The sequence below is a fragment of the Oryzias melastigma genome, linkage group LG18 (genome assembly GCF_002922805.2).
Source record: "Oryzias melastigma strain HK-1 linkage group LG18, ASM292280v2, whole genome shotgun sequence".
Taxonomy (NCBI): Eukaryota; Metazoa; Chordata; class Actinopteri; order Beloniformes; family Adrianichthyidae; genus Oryzias; species Oryzias melastigma.
The window spans coordinates 6463255-6484083 of record NC_050529.1 but is presented as its reverse complement, the minus strand read 5'-3'; the positions used below and the strand labels follow the sequence as shown (position 1 = coordinate 6484083).

Genomic DNA, 20829 nt, shown 5'->3' with positions numbered 1-20829 from the left:
GGATGTAGGCATTATTTTTATTACTGAAGAACCAAAACTGGCATCGATTAGGGACCAAAATCGGAACCAAAGAACAACTTTGGCACTGGAACCGAATAAAACCCAATGAGTGCCCAACTCTACTGTAAGGTCGTACGTGTGTTGGGTTACTTCTAGGTCTCCGATAGTTGTAGTTTCTGTGTTGGTAGTGCTGTTCTCAACATCTTCATTTACAAACACTGAGAAAGGCTGTAGTAAACGGGTTTCAGACAGAATAGTTTTACTTAATAAAAAATCGGATACCTTGTCCCTAAAGAAACAAAATAAATGCACCCATCCTCCATATCATCATCATTATCAATCTTCTGCAATCACCTGTGCAAGAACAAGAACCAGGAATTTCAAGAGACAAATACGCAAAAGCAGCATCAAGTGATGGCATCAGCGCTCTCCAAAAGGTCTAGAAGTTGCGTCTAGTCTCTATTACGAAGTGAGCTACTGCTACAAGTTTAATTCTTTAATTGGCCGATGCTCATGTTGATCTATCAACCAGCCCGAAGACTGAGCATTATGGTTTTTTTGCCAATTTTCTATTTTTCCCTATGAATACAAACAGAGTTGTTATAGTAATATCAAAAGGACTTGAAATGACGTGGTAGTCAATGCCGCTCTGTTAGAAGGCGAGGAGCAAAGACTCCACACATGTGGGAGCGGTTGCTCCGGCTCCATTCGTCATCCTGGCCGTGCTCTTTAGTGACACTTTGTTCATTTGAGAAACCAACTCTTTGAAATGCAGGAATCGATCGAGTAAATAAGAGAAGGGCCGAGCTGGAGACAGCTGAGAAAGGCTGCACGGGCACTTTCCAGCACAACTCTTCAAAGTTCTATGAAGTAAAACATGGGGTACAGCTGATACATACGACTACGTTTCTGTGAACTGACAAGAGGATACATTTATTTTTTGTAAAAGAGAAAAATTGATCTGTTAATTTCACTTGACAATCAGCTCTGATGTCGCCCAAAGGGTGGAAGATGATGAAGCCTGAAATGACAAGAGCTTCCCCCGTACGACTCAACAAAGTTCCATCATCTGAATGACACCCTCAAACATACAACTATCATGGCCAGAAAATAAAGATTTTAAAACTTTGAGACAAGTTTTACCTGCAAATGAGCTCAGTTTTGGTTAAAAATTAGACTTTGTTTAAAGTCTAAAACCCGTACCGCTAGGAAGCAGGCTTGAGTGAATCTATCAATCAGACCTACTTTTATTGAAGCATCTGATTGTTCAAATTATAACTTCAATCAAGTTAATCAAAAACCAGAGCAAGAATGGTTATTCTCAATAGATATCTATACATTCTTGGAACCAGTGGGTACTTCCTTTTTGGAGGGCAAGTTTTAATGAGTTATTTGGTTAAGTCTGGTTAAAAGCTAAATGCAACTTGAATACCCATCAGGCTGAACGTGGGGGGTTCTTGCTGTCAGTTTGTTAAGGATACGTGGCCGTCCTCTTCTATTTATTGTCCTGTCACACTCCACGGGACACATGAGTTGTGACTTCCTGTCAATCCATTCTGCCAGCGCTGATTCCGTCTTTGAGCTATTCGATAAAACACAATTACTATGCTTCCTCGTCTTCTATTCAAGGGGTACGGACTATGCGGCGAAACACAGACCCTACTGTAGACGACGACAGAACGCCTCTAACACCTTTCATTCCTCTGTCTTTCAGTACAGTTCAACTTGATTCCTGTGGGGCTGCGGATAGTGGCCATCCAGAGCACCAAGACTGGACTCTACGTCGCCATGAACAGTGAGGGCTACCTCTACACTTCGGTACGCTCAACGCATACTAGACCATTGCCTATTCCAAGATACCAAAGATTTCTATGGTGTTGGTTTGGTCCAATGTAGACATAATTATGAAAGTTGATTGACCCATCAACACATCACCAACACCTGATCACTCCTTAACTCTATGAGGATCATTTTTGGTCCCGTTTTCTATCGGGTACTCGGTATCTGTCAGTATTTGGCTGTTTTTCTCATCACTTTGCTGTGAACACAAAGCTGAGGTCTACAGTGAGGCTGAGCCACAAGCACACGTTTGAGAGGAGATGAGCAAAGTACACTCCAGGCCCAGGAAAAAAAAAGTACTTTCCCTCTCTTGGCTCGGACTAAAGTGAGTGAGACCTCGTATGAAGTGCAGCGAGGCGCTCTCTTCAGAGTCCATTCAGCGCTGCTCCTGTGAATGGAGGGGACGGCTGAGAGGAAGAGGAGAGTTCTCTGTCGGGGTGTGAAAGAGCCTGCATTGCTTTACTGGTCGTCAGAGATGACGCTGGCCTCCAGTTCTGCCCGATTTGATTGGCTGCCAGCTGGTTTAAAACAAAACATAGAGATCACAAGAACAAAGACCAACGGAGAGGACAGATATGATGAGAGTTTGGAAAGTCTCTAGATGTCTCTTTTGCTGCTGCATGATTGTAAGAGCTAATATGTTTCACTAATTCCACAATACAAAACAGGGATAGGCAACTCCAGGCCTCGAGGGCCGCTGTGTGGACGATTTCCAGATATCTAAGCCCTACTGGTGACTGATTACCTGGTTCAGGTGTGACCAGCCAATTAGAACATGCCAGAGTAGGGGATGTGGGAAACTATACAGAAACTATCGAGGCCTGGTCTACCTCAGAGTTACGATCTCCCTTTTATCTGTCAAATAGTTTTACGTACAGATTCCAAATTTCTAATTGTTTTGGACCATCAGTACTTCAAACTTTTCAATTATCTCAGAAATTGTGTGTCGTATGTGTGAATTCTGGTTGTGTCTACTGACCAGGAAGAAATTTTATTTGGTACATGGCGTACGAAAGTTTTAGTACGACTTTGGTAAACTAGGAAGTTTGATTGATTAATGATGTATTATTAGAACTATAGCCAGAAGCCTAGCGTAAAGATCCATACTGTGCTTCAACATAACACACTGAAAAAGAAAGAGTATGGTCTTGTGTTACAACTGAACAACGTTTTTGTCAATAAAGTTTGACTTATCTGTTGTATTGGTCTCTGCAAAGAGAAGACAAACAAACTTCATTACAAAGACTTCCCGTTAGCCACTCTAGGCATTCTGGGTAGTGTAGTTATTTGAGACAGATTTAGTCTAATTTGTTTATTTCGGTTTATAATACCACACATTGACTTCATTGATTGGACACCACATCCAGACAGACACATATATCACAACCAATTAGAGCACAAGCCACACCTCCATGACTATATGAAGCCAAACAGTGATTTGCAGACTCCTCCCCTTCTGACACAGGACTGGGCGGGGAACCAGTTGTTTAATATTTTTATGAGCTCCGCCCAACTTTGATCCAACTTTTAATTACAACTATTTATGAACTATTATTATTTTTCTAAACAACGTCTTTGTATCACTTCCTCATAACTTAAGGAGGCTAGCAGAGGGCTATTTTCACCTGTGTTGTTTATTCCAGGAGGTTTTTTCTTGAAAAGTTCAGTGTTTCTTACTCAATGTAGAGGCTGAATTTCTGACTTTCGCAGTGCTGTTTTTGGACTCTCTGCAAGCCAAACTTGTTCCAGTTCAGTTAGTTTGTATTTGGGTCCCTTCATGAGAGCCTCCGCAGTGAAACCCTATACCTGCACATATGCAGAGTCTTCGCCGGCTCCGGCGTTCTCTTGATGAAAGGGAAGGTGACCCATTTACTAAGGGAAATAACCGCAGGGAACGACAGGATGGAAGCAAAAAAAAAAAAAAACATTTGAGAAAATCCCACAGAGAGGAGAACAGAGGGAGGAGATGAGGAGGAAGTCTCACCTCCATCACCTACTCTGTCGTTTGCTAACCAGAGCAGTTGGGTCAGTTAATAAAGCTGTGAAATAAGCACTTTTGCAATGTAGAGCAGCATTAAACAAAAGTTAGAATGTTTTGACGGATGACAACACAACAGTGAGTATTTAGACTCATTTTTCAGCTTTTAAACTCCTTAAACTTTACATTTAAGAACAGATTTGAGATTTTTTTCTACAATTAATTCATTTTAAACAGATCCAAGACATGTGTCTTGAGCTAAAACAAGTAATTTTCTAGAAAAAAAGCTTTCATCAGGCCTGGGTCACGTGCACCTGCGCTGTGGGGGAGGGGCTGTACCCATAAACCCATTCATTTATGAAATGAAACTTTTTAAATGTTTAGAATGATTTAATCATAAAAAGTTGTATTTATCTACACACAACCACCTAACCTTTATTTTTTAAACTTTTGACCGCAACATGGACGAGTTCCTTTCAAAATAAAATCGCATGAAGGTGCATTCACACCAGACACGCGTCAAATTAACTGCTTATAGCTTAACAAAGTTAGGAGTTGGGAGTTAACGTAGTCGCAGTGATACTTGTATGAGCAGTATCAGTCTGTTATTTCACATGGGAGTTACAGGAATGCTTATATTCGCAATGCCTAGCGGAGCATGCTAGCTCGCTAAGCTATCCACCGGGCGGCTGGCTAGCTTAGCCGTCCATCCAGCTCTATGACGGGCAGGCGATCTGTTCTGGGTCTATCCCGCCTTTGCCCAACAGTCACTGGGATAAACTCCAGCTAACTCGCAGGCCCCAGCAGGTTAAGGAAATGGATTAAACTAGAGGACGAAAGTCCTAGCATTGAGCAGCCATATTGAATCTCCTTCTCTACCCTTTGATTTAGTCACCAAAAATGTTGCGAAGTTCCTGATTGGGGCACCTGCATCTTACCATGTCTTTATATTAACTTAACATTGAGACTTGGTGGTTCTGCCACGTTCGGAGTGAAAGCCATCTTATTTATTTATTTATTTACTTATTTTTTAATAGAATATAACTTTGGTGCACCTTCAGTGTTTTTCTCCTTTTACCGTCAGTTATAAAAAATCACAACAAAATTGTAGAATCCAATTATTAAAAAAACAAAAATACGTAATTCAAAAAATGTATAAATAAAAAGTGAAAACCACTCTAAAAAATAAACTAAAACTTTTATCATCATTTTGTTATCTGACATGTAAGCATAATCGACAAAACGTTATTATCTTTAACAAATTTACCAAAACTACAAATTCAGATTTAAAAACTACAAATTCAGATTTAAAGAAATTCAGATTTCTTTAAAGTAGTAGAACAGTTTGGTCACAAGAAAATAAAAAATAGCCGCCATTTTTAAAGATGGCAGCAATTTTTAAAAATGGTCACCATTTATGAAAATGGCGACCATACACTCACAAAAATGTGTATTCGCCTCAGTCTCAATAATATGACCTGTTCAAGCACAAAATGCAGCTTTTAAACTTGAGAGGTACCTACAGAATACTATCATATGTATATATTTTAAAATCTTAAACATTTTTGGTGCCTTTCTTTTCTGAAAGATGGGCTCCTAAGGCATATCCATGCTAAATTTGGACCAAAAAAATGAACAATAATTTAATAACTGGCACCACTAAAGCCAATGCGGTAAATATAAAGTTGTCTACTTTGAGGATTTCATCTATCGCAGGCTATTTTTAGAGCATAAATCCTTTAATAAATGAAGGACGACCATTTTTTTCTTCACTTTTGAGTCCCGCAACTTTCAACAATGTTTATGTCCTCCTGATCCTTTGTTACCTCGACTCTAACAGTTCATTTTACTGTGTATCTTCTTTAGAAACAAGGTGGTGCTTAGTTTTTGGGAACTTCTAGTAGCGGGGAATCCAGAGCGGCGGTGGCTGAAGCAGTGTTGCAGCGCATTAATCTTTCATGGACCTGCGTGGCACACCAACCTCCCCCTCTGCCGCACAAGCAGATAATTACAACACTTATTTTAAGGATTCCAAAACAAAATACCTCCTCCAGGCGGATTATTTGCCAGCGGTGACGCAGAAAAACGATTAAAGTAGTTTTCTGGTCTGGCTGTCGTCGTCCCCCGTCATTTATCTTTATTTATCCTTCTCATTTGAAGCTCATTTGTTGTTACTTTCCACTGAATCTTCTTGGTTCTTCTCATTCTTTATTCTGCCTCCCTCTGCTGCCACAACTCATTTCACCCATTAGCATCTATGGGATTAGATTTAGTCACCTAATCTAATTTAATGATGACACCCTAAATGCACTGAGACATTTCTGTTGACCTCAGTCTATCTTGCAAACTCATTAAACAGCCTGGAACTGAAACTTTAGTTTTTTTTTTGTTGTTGCCTGATCATTCATTCTGTACGTATGACCAAAGCTCGCCATGAATGTGACCTCATGAGGGAACAGAAGGAGAAGGTAATGGATTAGAGGACCAACTAAGTAATTCTGCATCAAGGTCAGTGTGTGAAGTTGGGGCTGGGTGGGGGTAAAGCAGTGGTCCGTGGGTCCAAAAAAAAAAAAAAACTACACCCCATCAGATTCTGTCTTTTTTTTTTTTTTAGGCATCCCGGACGAGCTCCCAGTGTTACAAACCCAAACTCAAGTTAGGGTCAGGTCGAAACAAGGTAACTAAGAAAGGGATACTGAAGATGTCACAAGAAAACGAGACACCACAACCCATTAAAGGACCAGTGGTTGTAGTTTACAAGTCTTTTTGTTTTAGGTAGACAACGGCAACCCTTCTTTTCGCAGTGTAGCGTCTTCCTCTTTTGTCTAGGTCATCTTCTCCTGAGTATCTGATGTCCAGGTGACAACCCTTCAATCAGCTGATCGATAAAGAGAAAACAGAAAAACACACGGAACAAACTAGAAGAATGTAGTAACAGCCATGGTAGCGGAAAGGTGTAGCCTGCGTCAGTATAGTGTGACGACTAGTAAAACAGCAACAATGGAGGTCATCCAGCAGCTCGTCTTTTTCTTTCTTTACTTTTTGCACATCGTGTATAACAGGAATTAATGTTGTTTGAAAAAAGATGATAAGAAGAATACCGCTGTAAAGAGGTAAACTAGCTTAGCGCTATATCGGTTACTTTCTAATGTCGTCATCATATTCTGCCAATCAACGGGTGGCTACAGCTGCTGTCGGGTTGGAACTGTTTAATGGGTCCGTTAATGGAAATGCTCAAAATACCTGATCGGACGGACTAGTGGACTAAATACTCGGATTAGTGGAAACGAGGCTGTGTTGTCTCACATTGGACCGGTCCATCCGCTAAATAATGTTGGAAACCACTGACAGAGATCACATAGCAGGGTCAAACTGATGCATCTTGGGAAGGTTTTTTTTTTTTTTTTTTTTTTACTACTTCTCTTCCCTCAACTTTGACTCATTATTCAGCTCTAAAAGCCCCTCCGGAAATCAGCGCTCTTAAGTGGAAGTAGAGGAAGTGACACAGTCATTATGGTCTGATTGGGCGTCTGGAGGTTAGCCGTTAGCGCGGGTTCAGTTTTAGCAGCGGCTGCAGCAGGTAACCAGCAGGAGGCTGATTTTTCTGCCGTTTAGCTCGGCCTGCGCCGCCGTTTTGACGTCATTTAGCCGCGGGGTTTCTGAATGGATGTTTGAGAGCGCGACTCTGTTCACCGGACGTCAGAACCACAGTTCATGAAACAGAGATTTGGGATTCACAATGAGGAGAAGTCGGATCCGATTAAGCCATTTGTTACCATAATCTGGACTCTCTCTTTGACTCTTGCAGTCTTCACCAATATAAATCCTACTATTTCGCCTTAAATTGTGTTTATTTGTGTATGAAATAGAAAATAAGTGATTTGGAGCCAAATGAGTTTAGAACGGTTCTTTGAAATCCGGCCCTCTCCAAAGTGTTAAAAATCCCGTCCGCACTGTCCAGGTGGTACCCCGCCTTCGCTGACATTTCTTTTCGTGGACTCTATGCCCTACAGAGTCTATAGTGCAGTGAACATCCACACACAGGGAGCTCATCTTACAGTTGGTCTTTCCTGTACAATAAACAGCATCCATAATTAATGAAGCACAATAAAATACCCCTGGCAACACTTTGATTTTATTTAGAGAGCGTTCACAGCCAGACAGATGAATTCTGCAAACATCTAGAGCTGATTTAACCTCTTCCAGATAAAACGGATCGCCGCCGCCTCACGTACAAGAAGAGAAGATTGGTTTTTGCACCAAAAAGTCATCGTGCCTTAAGGTAAATTCGGGGAACTGTTGTGCCGAAGTGAAAGAAGAGATGGAATTCCGACAGATTAGTTGTTGATCGAGGGGGTGAGGAGTGAGTTACGGCGCCTTTTTCCCGTCATTATGAAGGCATTTTGAAGGAGGGAAACCCCGTTTGACAGCAGTTGAGTCAAGTTCTGTGAACTGCTTCAGATTGAAGAGGGAGAAGCATTTTCAACAGCACAATAGAGGCGGAAGATGGAAAGATCTGAGGAAACGAAGGCAGAGAAGGATGGCCTGACAGGACGAGACTCCGACTGAACATTATGTGTCCTCTGGGTCCGCCGCCGTGCCCATCGTTCTCCCCCCTCCCACCGTCTGTCCAACTTGTACAGCTTTTGCTCGCCTTTCAATCTGTCTTGTTCCCTGTCTGGTCATTTGTGTCCCATGGTATCTCCTGTTAACTGTCGTTATTTTTTTTATTCTCTCTTCCAGTCCGTGACAACTTGCTCTGTCCTCCTTGCCTTTTATTTTTGGTCAAAAATAATACCCCTGCCTTCTTTTTTTGACCTTGTCCCGGTTCTGTCCTCTTCCTCTGTGTTCCCCAATCCCATCATGACTTATGGAGTCGGCCTCCTCCTCCTCAAATCTTTCACGTCATCTGCCAACGCTTTCCCCAGGCATCAGGATACCTCCCTGTGCTTCAGTGTGGTCTACAAGCAGAAACACGCCACACGGATGAAGGAACACTATTGGTTGAGCCTAAAATCCACCGTCTGCTAGCATGGAGTCAAAATATGGTCAAAGTCTGTGACCTTGGTGGTACCAGAATGTTAAATGTAATTGATTGGTCAATAGAAGCTCAAAGACCCACTGAAAATGGTGGTTTTAACATGTTCTTTTAGTATTTTTCCGAGGATCGAAGACATACAGAAAATTACGCTTTAGATTGTCATTTTTTTATTTATTTAGACGAAAAAGCGCAGTTTGAAAAACATTAATGTAAACACGCAAACGTCTAGCGCGGTCGGACTATCTTTTTAGTTAACGTGTTTCTAGCATAGTAAGAGTTAGCATAGTCACAGTAACCCTCGCTTTAGCCGTATCAGTCTTTTTTTAAGTGTCAGAAAATAAAGTGTTATTGTAAAGACTTAAAGGTCTAGTACTGTCGGATGTTTTTTTTTTTAGTAACTAAGTTGGGAGTTAGCATACTCACAGGGACTCAGTGATATTGTGAATACACTAACAAGATTAACGTAACAGAGTTGGACTCTTTTTTTTTTTTAGAGACGGTTGTTTGCTTTAGAGATATCAGTCTATTTTTTAAGTGTTGCTATCAAGGTTGGGTATTACTGTAAATATGCTAATTCTGCTAACATGTAGCAGTATAGAACTGTTTTTTATGTTATACAAACAACATGGGGAGTTAGCTTAGTCATGTTAACACTTGTTTTAACAGTATCAATCTGTTTTTAAGTTTAGCAAACGAGGTAGGTGGTTTTGTAAATTCACTAATGCAGCTAATATGTAGCAGTGTACCACTGTTTTTTTACATTTCTTATTAACACGGTTGAGAGTTAGCATAGTCACAGTGGCGCTGGTTTTAGTGGTAAGAGTCTATTTATTCTCATGTTGCCAACATTGTGAATATGCTAACACATCTAGCTGTGTTTGTACTTGTATTTGTTTAGCGATAGCAATTTTTTTTTTTTACATGTTGCAAACAAGGTTGGGAGAGACAGGTATCGTGAATATGTTAATGTGGCTAACGTGCAGCGGTGTGGAACTATTTTTTTATGCGTTACTAACAAAGTTGGGAGTTAGCGTAGTCGCAGTCAAGTGACACTTGTATTAGCAGTCTGTTATGTCACATGGTGCAAACAAGGTTTGGAGTTACAGGAAATTCAAATATGCTAATGCGGTTAAGGTACTAGTTAGTATGAATACAGTATATAACGTCTTCCTGATGTACAGACTTATGTCTATGACTCTATTGTCTTGCTCAATTAGCCTCATAGTTTGTTGCGCCTTAAATATGACAGTCTAAAGATAATAGACCTATAGTCTGATAAATAATGTTTTTTTAATCCTATCAGCATTATTTTGAAAAAACCGGTAATGATTAAAAAACACAATTAAAGCTAATGATCAGTTTGTAATTATCCGGCCTTGATCTGTGTTTCGGAACCAGAAGATCCACGGGGGTGCGGCAGAGGCTGCAGGAACGGTGCCGGGGATGAGCCGGCTCACGTGGGAGTAGCTCAGCAGAGGTTAATGGAGGGGGGAAACTCCTTGTCACAGCTCCATTGTCTGAGGCGACTGGGACCTGCTTACCTGCAGGCACCACCTGAAAATTGCTTTCTGATAAAAATAGTGCTCAAGCGCGGACCTGGCCCACTTTATTAGCTGTGTGCTGTGGACGAGCCTCCGGGTGTGGAGGGACAGCAGCGGGAAGGCAGGGGGAGGACTGGTCCGGGGCTCAGCGTGGTTATGCTGTCTGAGCCACGTGCGCGGTGCAAAAAAACAAAAGCCATTCTCCGAAGCACACACTCGTTCACTCCCCTCGTGCGATTTCGCCACCCTCCAATTCCCCTCAAACACACATGTGCAGCCAGGTATAAACAATCTGACAGAGGCAGGAAGACGTAATTGGGCCGGACTCCCACACCGACGACCAGCTTTGGCTAAACTTTCTGCTGTTAACAGGGGAAAGTTGGGCAAAGTAAAACTTTACTGGAATGACTTTGTGGGTTTCTAGCGAAAGTCCTACTTTCAAAAATAAGAAGCTGAGAATCAGTTAAAAAACAAACGTGACCTCTGTTTTTAGACACATAAAAGAAGAAGAAAGGGTGCCACGACGATGCAAATGTCTTTAAATCTTAATCTTGAAACATACAAACATGTAATCACAACATAAATTGTATTTGCAGTCATTCAGATTTGGTCAAAAAGACAAACAAAAGTTGTAAAATTTACAGTGGATAGACGGAAATTAAAGCGTTGGTTAAAACTATAATTACAAGAGTTACGACTGTAGTAGCGGCTCTATATCTCACTGATTTCACTGGCACATGTGAAATCAAGGTTCAATTCCCAGATGAATCCTCTCCCTAACTTTGTAGGGGGCCCAAGTCTGGGTCTCCCAGTGCCCATCCGGAAACAATACAAGGTTGTGTCAGGAAGGCATAACAATCTCTGTCAAACCAAATTGCACGGCTGAGTGACAGTTGTTTCGCTGATTGGATGTGCCGACATGGTGAACGAGAACTCGCCTGCGGGCGAGAAAGAGTTACAGGGCACACAGGTGGACCACATTGAATATGCTGCAGGTGACAATGAGAACACTTCTACAACACGTAAGTAGGTGAGACCCCAACACATTCTCATCCCCAAGTCACTACATTTTGACGGATGGTTAAGGACCCTCCACGTCACGTTTTTACATTTTTGGTGTCCCAAACTTGTTTTTTTGGGTGCTGGCTGTTGGCAAAATCAAGGGTCCACAACCCTCAGGACACGGTAGCTGACGTGGTACCACACGTACCTCTGGATGTGGCACCCTGGTTCTCAGGAGGTGGCCGTTAGCGGTATCCTAACTCAGTACCAGTAACCTTACCCAGCACTGTTGCCCTAACCCGGCACCGGAGGTGATACCAGACGCGGTACTGGACCCAACCAGACGCAAACCGGGCCCGGACATAATCGGTTCAGGGTTAGGATACCAGTGCTGCCTTATTTTACTGGTACTGGTACCGGTACCTAATCCCGGTTTGGGTCTGGTACCAGGTCGGGTCCGGTACCGTATCTGGTACCACGTCTGGTATCACATTCGGTTCATGTCCAGTACCACGTTCGAGCCCAGTTTGCATCTGCTATCACGTCCAGTGCCAGGTTAGGGTACCAGTACCTGTGCCATACGCCAATACCGCCCGGGCCCTGTTTGCGTTTGGCACCAGGTCAGGTCCGGTACCACGCCGAGTATCATGTCAAGTTCGTGTCAGGTACTACAACCAGACCGGTTTGCGTCTGATACTGGGTTGAGTCTGGTACTGCATCTAGTATCATGTCCAGTACCGAGTTTAGGGTAAAGGTACCGGTACCAGCACCAGTATCAGCGAAACAGCAAAACCAGTTGAAACACCAAAGCCAGTACCAGTATCCAATATGCCAGTACCAGTATCAGCGAAGCTGGTACTGGCTTATGGTACTGGTAGCGGTCTCCAATATGCTAGTATCAGCAAAACCAGTTGATACTGGCTTATGGTTCTGGTACCGATACCCTAACCTAGCATAGGACGTAATACCAGATGCGGTACCAGACCCGATCTGGTACCAGATGTAAATATACAGATGGATAGCTCCAATATTGCTAGCCATTTTTGTTGGCGTGCTAATGTTAGCTTAGGGGTGTGAGGGCTGTAAGCTGGTGGGAGAGTGTAAACAGATGGATGATGGATTTTTTTGTTTGTTCCGCCGATTTATTGTTTTCCAGAACCCTTGTTATGTCTGTCCACACCAGTTCTGAACTCTGCAGAAACTCGTTGGTCACATGACCACGCGGCTCATCCATCTTCTCCCAGCAGCACAGTGGTCTGTCTGTTTGCCAGTTCACCCACGGCTCTAAATTCCATCCCGTTCAGGCTTTTCTCTGTCTCTCCGCCTTTCCCTGCCTGTTTTCTGCTCGTGTTCTCCTCTGGGAACTCCTCTGGAGATGGATGGAGGTACCAGTGATTAAAGAGGGGATGCCTCTTCTCACATGATCAACCACAGAGGTAGAGAAAGAGGAAAAAAAGGGAGCCGCTGTGCTGTGAAGGAAATTGGATATAGGACATCAGAGGATGAAGACAGGTCTTAGCGTCCGCCGTGGCTTTATCGTGAGCCAGCACAAAGGCCAATCTGCCCCCTGACAGGTGAAGGGAGGACGCAGGCTCGAGAGGCGGGTTGATCCACTACCAAAATTTATGGGATGCCAAGCATAACTGCGTTTAAAAGCTTCTGGAACAGAAGGTTTTCTCTGTAAATCTCATCCGGCAAGTGGACTTTTCCTTACAAGTTTCATGCAGTGTTCCTGCCTGGAGTCACAAAACCAGTTAATTGGGATGGATGGTCTTTGGTGATAAAGTGAGTTACCGCATCCATCATTTCACGGCATTCCGTAGCAGGTCCTCTCTGTGAGGAGGTGTAAGGGGAGGTGAGGAAGTGAGGAGTGGGAGGGGTGACCTCTTCAAGTTATTCAGTTCACTTGGTATTCCTGCGGTGCAGCGTTGAGGACTAGGTCACACAACTCCAACAGAAGAACACAGGAAACATCAGCAGTTTGAAGATTCAGCAAAAGAAAAAATTATAATTAAGATTTGGCTCTGTGGTTCCTTTTTTGTCTTGTGTAACCAAGTGACCTTATGGATAGATGGGGACAAAAAAGGGACAAACCTGTACAGGTGGTCAAACTAAATATCAAGGCTATAGACCGCTTGGTGAGACCATAGACTGAAAATGGTCTTCCATATTTTACTCTACGGCCATGCTGCGAGCGACAGGTCTTAAGGAACTCTTACGACACTAAAGAGTATAATCCCGTTGACTGATCTCAAGTGATAAGTGTCTGTACTGTACAAACTAATTTGTTTTTTGTGACTATTGCTTTACGAATGACCTCCAAAGGTTATCTTTTGGCCTGCCAAGTCATAGCTGTTTAGTTATAACCCCTCACCCATGTCCCATTGATTCTCTGTGGTGTTCCTAAACTCTACGGCTGTAATATATTTTCGGCCTCGGCGCCCATCCTGAGACTAGAAGAATGTTGGTTCAAATCGATTGTTTGGTCAAAGCAAAGTCTCGGAAAATGGAAGCTAACGCCTCCCTGGTTAACACTCAGCATGATGGTGTTGGATTGGACCATGTAGAGAACATCCAGGTGTGTGACAACAGATGGCACTTTAACTTCAGTAATTGTGCTTTTTGGCTGTACTGAGGCGCTCATGCAGATTTGGCCACAACAGACACACAATTTTTAAGGGTGGTTGTAGTGCGAAGGAAGAACAGTCGACTTCAGGTCAGATTGCCGGTTTGGTTCCTGGCTTACCTGCTCATGTGTCGAAGTGTCCTTGAGCAAGACATTGCGCCACTGTAAGACAGCAGAGAGTGTGGGAATGTGTGTGTGAGATGGACTGTAACTCTTAACGTGCTTCTGTCCTAAGGCTTTCTTAAAGCAAGATAGAAAAGCGTTATAGACACAATTTACCTTTTAACCACGTAGGTTTTTAAAAAGTAGTAGGGGTGTGGACTTCCAACAAGCTCACTCCTGATTGGCGACAATGGTGGCCAACTCACCATTGACTCATACCAACTCTAAATAATCACTGCTTACTGACTATTTCTGGTTCCAATACGGCGGCGTGAAAAAATGGCAACTAAATTGACTAATTTCTGTCTTCAAAGGTCACTGTAACCCTTATGTTATCCTAGGTGTGTTGACGTTGGGAGTGGGGTCATCTGGACCCCCACAACTTTTTTGTCCAATGATTTTTGATTTCCACTGGTGTCCGTGACAGACATGAAATCCTGTCCACCTTCATCCACATTTTGTGATGGGATGGATAACATGTCAAAGTAAAGCTTGGGTCATCTGGACCCCATAAGATAGCACAAGGGTTAAACCTCCACTTTTGATAGTCTGAAGTTTAGGTTGACCCTGAACTCCACATTTGCACCCATATACCCAAATATTAATATGCGTAATTAAAATAGTTTATTCTAGTTTAGTGGGTCAGATTAAATAGTTTAAGGGGCTGCATATGGCCCACTGGCTGTAGTTGCCCACCCCTGTGCTAGACGTTTCTTGCATTTAGAGCAAGTTCCTTGGGGTTCCTCAGGGATTGGTTCTGGGCCCATGTTTACTTTCTATTTTTTTTTTATGCTCCTCCTAAAATCTAAGGTAAACTTTCATCTATATGCTGACGACTGTTGATTGGAACCAGAAGGAAATCATTTTCTATGGGTGGCATCACACTCACTCACTCCAGCTTTCTTATACAGTCAATGGGTACAAAGCTCCCCTAATTTAAGGTTTAACCTCTGAACTGCTAGAATCTGAGAACGGAAACATTTCAGGGAATTTCTTCTGTAGTATAACTGATAATTTGAACAGATTGTGAAAAAAGTCCCAAAAGGTGCAAATGAGCAACAAAGATCAGTCGGAGCTCGGGTTCATCCGAACTTATCTGCTGTTCTGCACTAATGCTGCACCTGACAGGTGGCAAAGTGGCAATTAGTCAATCGGTCAATAACGTCTTTCCACAGAACGACCTGAAACGTTCACGCCTCCAGCTCCTTCGCTCTGACCTTCCTCACCCGCCCATCAAATCCGGATTCTCTCTTTCCGCGCGTCAGCACTTTTCCCCTCCGTCTTCGACTACCCCTCACCCCCGCCTGCCTCGTCATGCCGACGCTTTCCCGTCGTGGTGAGGCAGTGCAGCAGACACGTGGCCTTGAGGAGGATGGAGTAAAACGTGAAGGCCGTAGGAAAGCGGGGAGCACAGAGATAAAGAGAGGATCACCGAAAACTGACAGGAAGACAAAAGACTAATAGAGAGGGAGGGATGAAAGGAGGAGGCGTGTGGAGGTAAGGAAGGTTATCTCTGACTCGGTTTGGAAAATCCCCAAACGCACAGCGAGGGTCTGACCGCCAAGGTGAGAGGCAGAGGACACCCCCCCCCCCTTTCAGCCGGCCCCCCCTCTCCGGCTGTTCCCTTAACTCCTACAAATGTGTGCGTTTGTTGTGCTTCTCATCTCACACTTTGCATCTTTTGTCCAGTCAGATGTATAAGAACATGTGTGTGGTGTGTAGATGTGTGTGTTCCCCGTGCAAATGTGTTTGTTTTGTGTGTGTGTGTGTGTGTTGGGTGTGCACATGGTACATGTGTGTGTGGTGTTTACATATGTGTTTGTGTGTAAAAGTTTGCATTTGTTATGTAGAAGTTTGTGTTTTGTGTGTAGATGCGTGTGTTTGATGTGTAGACATGCTTGATGGTTTGCAAATGTGAAAGTAAAAATGTATTGTGTATATGTGTGTTCTCTTTTATGTGTGTTCCCCAGATAGGTGTGTTGTTTGGTGTGTATATGTTTGTGTTGGGTGTGTACATGGTAGATGTGTGTGGTATGTAGATATGCGTGTTTGGTGTGTAGATGTGTGTAATTGATGTGTACCATGTACACTGTACATGGTAGATGTGTTTATTTGGTATTTAGATGTGTTTTTGTGTGTGTATATGTGTGTATTTTAGGCATATGAATAGTAAATGAGTGTGTGTGGTGTTTAGATGTGTGTTCAGCATGTTCATGTTTGCATTCGTTATGTAGAAGTGTGTGTAGATGTGTGTTTTTAGCGGTTAAATGAGTATTTGGTGTGTAGTCTGTTTTGTATGTAGATGTGTGTATTTTGTAAATAGATGGATGTGTTTCCTGTGCAGATGTGTGTGTTGATGGGTTTTTTCAATTTGTAAATGTTTGTTGGGTGTGTAGATGTGTGTCTTTAGTGTATAGGTTATTTTTAGTGTGTAGATCTCTGCGTTTTGTAAGTAGATGTATATTTGGTAAGTAGATGTGTATTTTCGATGTATAGATTTGTGTGTTGGGTGTGTAGATGTGTATCTTCAGCATATAGATGTATATTGGAGTGTAGATGTGTGTATGATGTGTATATGTGTGCTTTAGGGGTGTGTGTGTTTAAAGCCTAGATGTGTTAGGTGTGTAGAAGTGTGTGTTTAGCTTGTAGATGTATATTTGGTGTGTAGATGTGTGGAGTTGGTGTGTAGATTTGTGTGTTTGGGGCGCTGTGAGAGTCCATCAGACGCTCCTTCACGGCGTCCCTGTAAATGCCAGAATCTTGGCACCGACTCGAACCTCTCTCTGCCTGATGACCGAGAGAAAAAGAAAAAAAAAAATCTTCTCGGTTAGTCAGCAACTTTAAGACACGAGTGAGGGATGATGGTGGGAGGAGCTAGAGGAGACGCACATTTGTATGGACATTTCACTGGAAGTGGTCCCTTGAACGCGTATTGTCGAGGCCGCTTTGAACGTAGCACAAAGTATCCGACCTTTAACCCCTGAAATATTATAAAAATAAAAGTTAGCTGACTTTGTGACTCCCTCTGCTGTTGATTACCAAGAAGGGACACTTGTGTTCTAATCCAAAATATCATTTTTTGTGCAAAGTCTTTGGAAAGCTTTACACTCATGTTTCTTCAATGGTTTTCTCTTAATTAAAGCTGTTTTGTTTCTCTGGGTTATCAGATAACCACTTCTGCGAGTGCTGATCCTACCGTCTCGACAGCATGAATGTACGTCATTCCTCGAGAAGCAGCATTTTCTAGCTTGTCTGGTTAAAAAAATACAGTTAGCTTCAGCGCTAACAGTGAAGCACAGAGAGAGAAAGCAGCTATTAATTCATGATGAAACCAATATTTATTTTTACGACCCAGCTGTTCCCTTTAACTTTTGTCCCTGCAGGATATTTTTATGACACGTTGTGTTTTATTGGATTGTGCGGAAGAGACAACGGAGGGGCGATAACCAAAACTGGAGATGTGAGCTGACAGACCGGACGGGGGGTTGGAGTGGCCCAATGACCCGGCATGACGGATCTAATTTCCGTGAGGCTCGGAGCGGTTTTTTCTTTCATATCAAAATTGGGGTGGCACCTTCAAAATAATGTTCACTGGGGGGTTCAGAGAAGTTTCTTGTTGTAACTGCCCCCCCTCCCCTCCCAAGCAATAGTTGAGAAATATATATTCTCTGCTTAAAAGTTCAACTTGTTTTTGAAAAAAAAACCTAAGTTTCTAAAACTTTTGTGTTTTAACGGTTTTAACTATTTAACAAAATAAAAGCCTGCACCCCAATAGACCCATTCATAAAAAATGCTTATTTATTTATTTATTTTTTAGGAAAAACTGTAAATAAAAATAAAAACTCTTTTTGAAACAACTGAATTTAAAAAAAGAAAAACTACACTTTGGCTCTTTGGTCAAAATGTTTGTAGTAAATTGTTCTATGAATCAATGACAGACTAACAAAGACCATTATAGACCATGTAGGTGACCTGCAGGAAGTATCAAGGTGGTAGACTGCTCGGTGAACCTGTAGCGCCAAAACATTCATGCTCAGAATTTTCTTCGGGCATGCTGCAGGCGACAGGTTGTAATGTACACTTAAATAATTTTTTAAGGTGAAGACAGTGGCGTTTCATACACGTTTTTTTAAATTTTATGACCCTCCGAAATCCCGCGGACCGCTCAAGAAACTCGTTGGTTCTACCTACGAGATAAGTGTGCACTCCTTTCCTGCAGCCTGACTGTTAGAATTGATGTTGTTGTGTAATCAGAGTAAAGTTTGTGCGCCGTACATCGTTCGGGACTTACCACTTATCATGTGCACAATCTGTTCTTGTAGCATTTATGCTTGATTATTAAGGGGCCAGTTTTCACACTTTGATAATGACTAGACTAGGGGTGTCCAAATCCAGTCCTCGAGGGCCGGTGTGGACTAGAGTGGACTAGAGAGGGGTGTAAGGGCATGGTACAACAGCACCACCTGTACAACACAAATGTGTGAAGCTTCCTTTATCCATATGAGTAATTCACGACACACTTACCACACACACACACACAACAATGGTAAATACGATCCAGTTTCAACAATGTCCCTTGAATTTTCCATACAAACCTCAAGGAAACTGCAAGACTCTCACTTATTTTATCTTTGTTACATACACCTGTACAGGTTTTGAGGTTGCCCAGGCACATTGAGGAGGCGTAAGTGGAGCACAGGTGCGTCTTGCAGTTCCCTTGAGGCTCGTACAACCCCCTCAAGGCATGTCTTTGAAAACAAACGTACCATTATGGTGCGTATGGTACAGTAAGTGTTAGCATTCTCAAAGGCTAATGGAACCTACATGCACTTATGGTGTACAGGTGATTCTACCTTATGGTGTCCTGCACCCTATCTAGTCGTTAGCAAGGTGTGAAAACCGGCGCCTTCCTGATTGCGAGAAAATGCTACAAGCATGAATTGTGGACGATACGTAAGTGTCTTTATTATGTCCACGATGCTCTGATTGTCTAATTTTCTCATTTCTAAAGGATTTGGAGGAAGTTAAATTTGTGAAAAATCTGTACGACACACCTGCGTGTCACCTACTTCTCCTTTGCGTGTTGTTTTAGTGCTCTGTTGCTCATAGCATTCTTGTAGAAAAAATATGCATGAACATTTTGGATCTACTCGCTCACATGATATTTTGTGTAGATCACCTGCTCATAAGAGCAGTTGTGTCTAAGGCATAAAATATAGTGAGTGAAGCAATTTTTATTTTTTAATGAAAGGTTAATCATTAGTATTTTAGTTAAATAAACCCCAAATTTCTTTGACATCACAGTGAAACCTCTCTGCTCTGTTTGGTACAAAGTTCCGTCCTCTGCCTCGTCTCTCCTCTGCAGGATACTGCAAAATCTTGCAGAAACGGAGGCGCCATACTCTAAACGTTTATGTACTGTGGCCCCTTCCATAACTGCTCTGGCATCCCTTCAATGGGGCCTCATTAATGTAAAAGTCACCCATGTGTGAATGACAAAGCAATTACTCGAACTGCTTAATGAGGCCCGCTCTATGTCTTATTAGACGCTTGAAAATGACTTTATTATGTGACAGCAGCTGAACACAGAGATCCGCCTGATTGCTTTTATTTTGAAGAGCACTTGGGTTTATTTAAAAGCTGTTAATGCAAATATGAAATGATGAGAGGGAATCTGTTTGTGTTGGAACTTTAATTTGAAGGTCAGTGTTTTCTTCTATAGAAATGATGAGGTTAAGTGGTGAGATGTGTAACTTTTTGTTTCGTGGATCTGATCTGACAAAAATGGCCGTCTTAGTGAAGCCTGTTGAGGATTGGGCATTTGATGAGTCCATGGTGTTCACACTAGACAAGTGCAACGCGAAAACCCAAAATGTGCAGTTAGTCGCATTTACATAGACTTTTCATTTAATATAACCGCTTGAGTGCCTGTTGTTGAGGGAACGTATGTAGGGTGTCTTAATAGCTTAATGCTAAGTATACAACATGCACAAATTCGCTGAATGTAGCATGACAGTGTTCACACTGGACTTTTGCTACCCAATACCAACATATTTCCACCATCTACAGTTTGGCAAGATTTGGTGCAAAATGTTGAAGTGGTACAAATCTTGTAAATCTTGCTCCAAGCCTTTTCTCTCGCATCTCTTTTCCAATAACTGAAAGACTTGGTGTCAAAAGCTTCATTTCCACTGAGTGGTCTGGTACAGTACAATATGTTTAGATCCCTGAAGGAGTAGTATGGTACTCCAGTACGGTACATTCCAATCCAGTAAGGAATAGTACGGTCCGATCTGGTAAGGATTAGTACAGTTCGATCTGGTACGGAGCATTACGATTCGATCAGGTAAGGATTAGTACAGTTCGATCTGGTACGGAGCATTACGATTCGATCAGGTAAGGATTAGTACGGTACGATCAGCTAAGGAGTAGAGCGGCACAATCCGGTAAGGAGTAGTACAGTCCGATCAGGGAAGAAGTAGTGTGGTACGATCAGGCAAGGATTAGTACGGTTCGATCTGGTACGGAGTATTACTATCCGATCAGGTAAGGATTAGTACGGTACGATCAGCTAAGGAGTAGAGCGGCACAATCCGGTAAGGAGTAGTACAGTCCGATCAGGGAAGAAGTAGTATGGTAC

General features: G+C 42.5%; 1 protein-coding gene across 2 annotated transcripts in view; it reads left to right on the top strand.

Moving 5' to 3' along the window:
- Nucleotides 1-20829, top strand: part of fgf11a (fibroblast growth factor 11a) — a 102582-nt gene that overhangs the window by 63523 nt on the left and 18230 nt on the right. For both annotated transcript variants that reach the window (XM_024287791.2, XM_036216643.1), the window contains exon 3: nt 1715-1818. In XM_024287791.2, coding sequence (XP_024143559.1) covers nt 1715-1818 — 104 coding nt within the window. The remainder of the gene's footprint in view (nt 1-1714; nt 1819-20829) is intronic.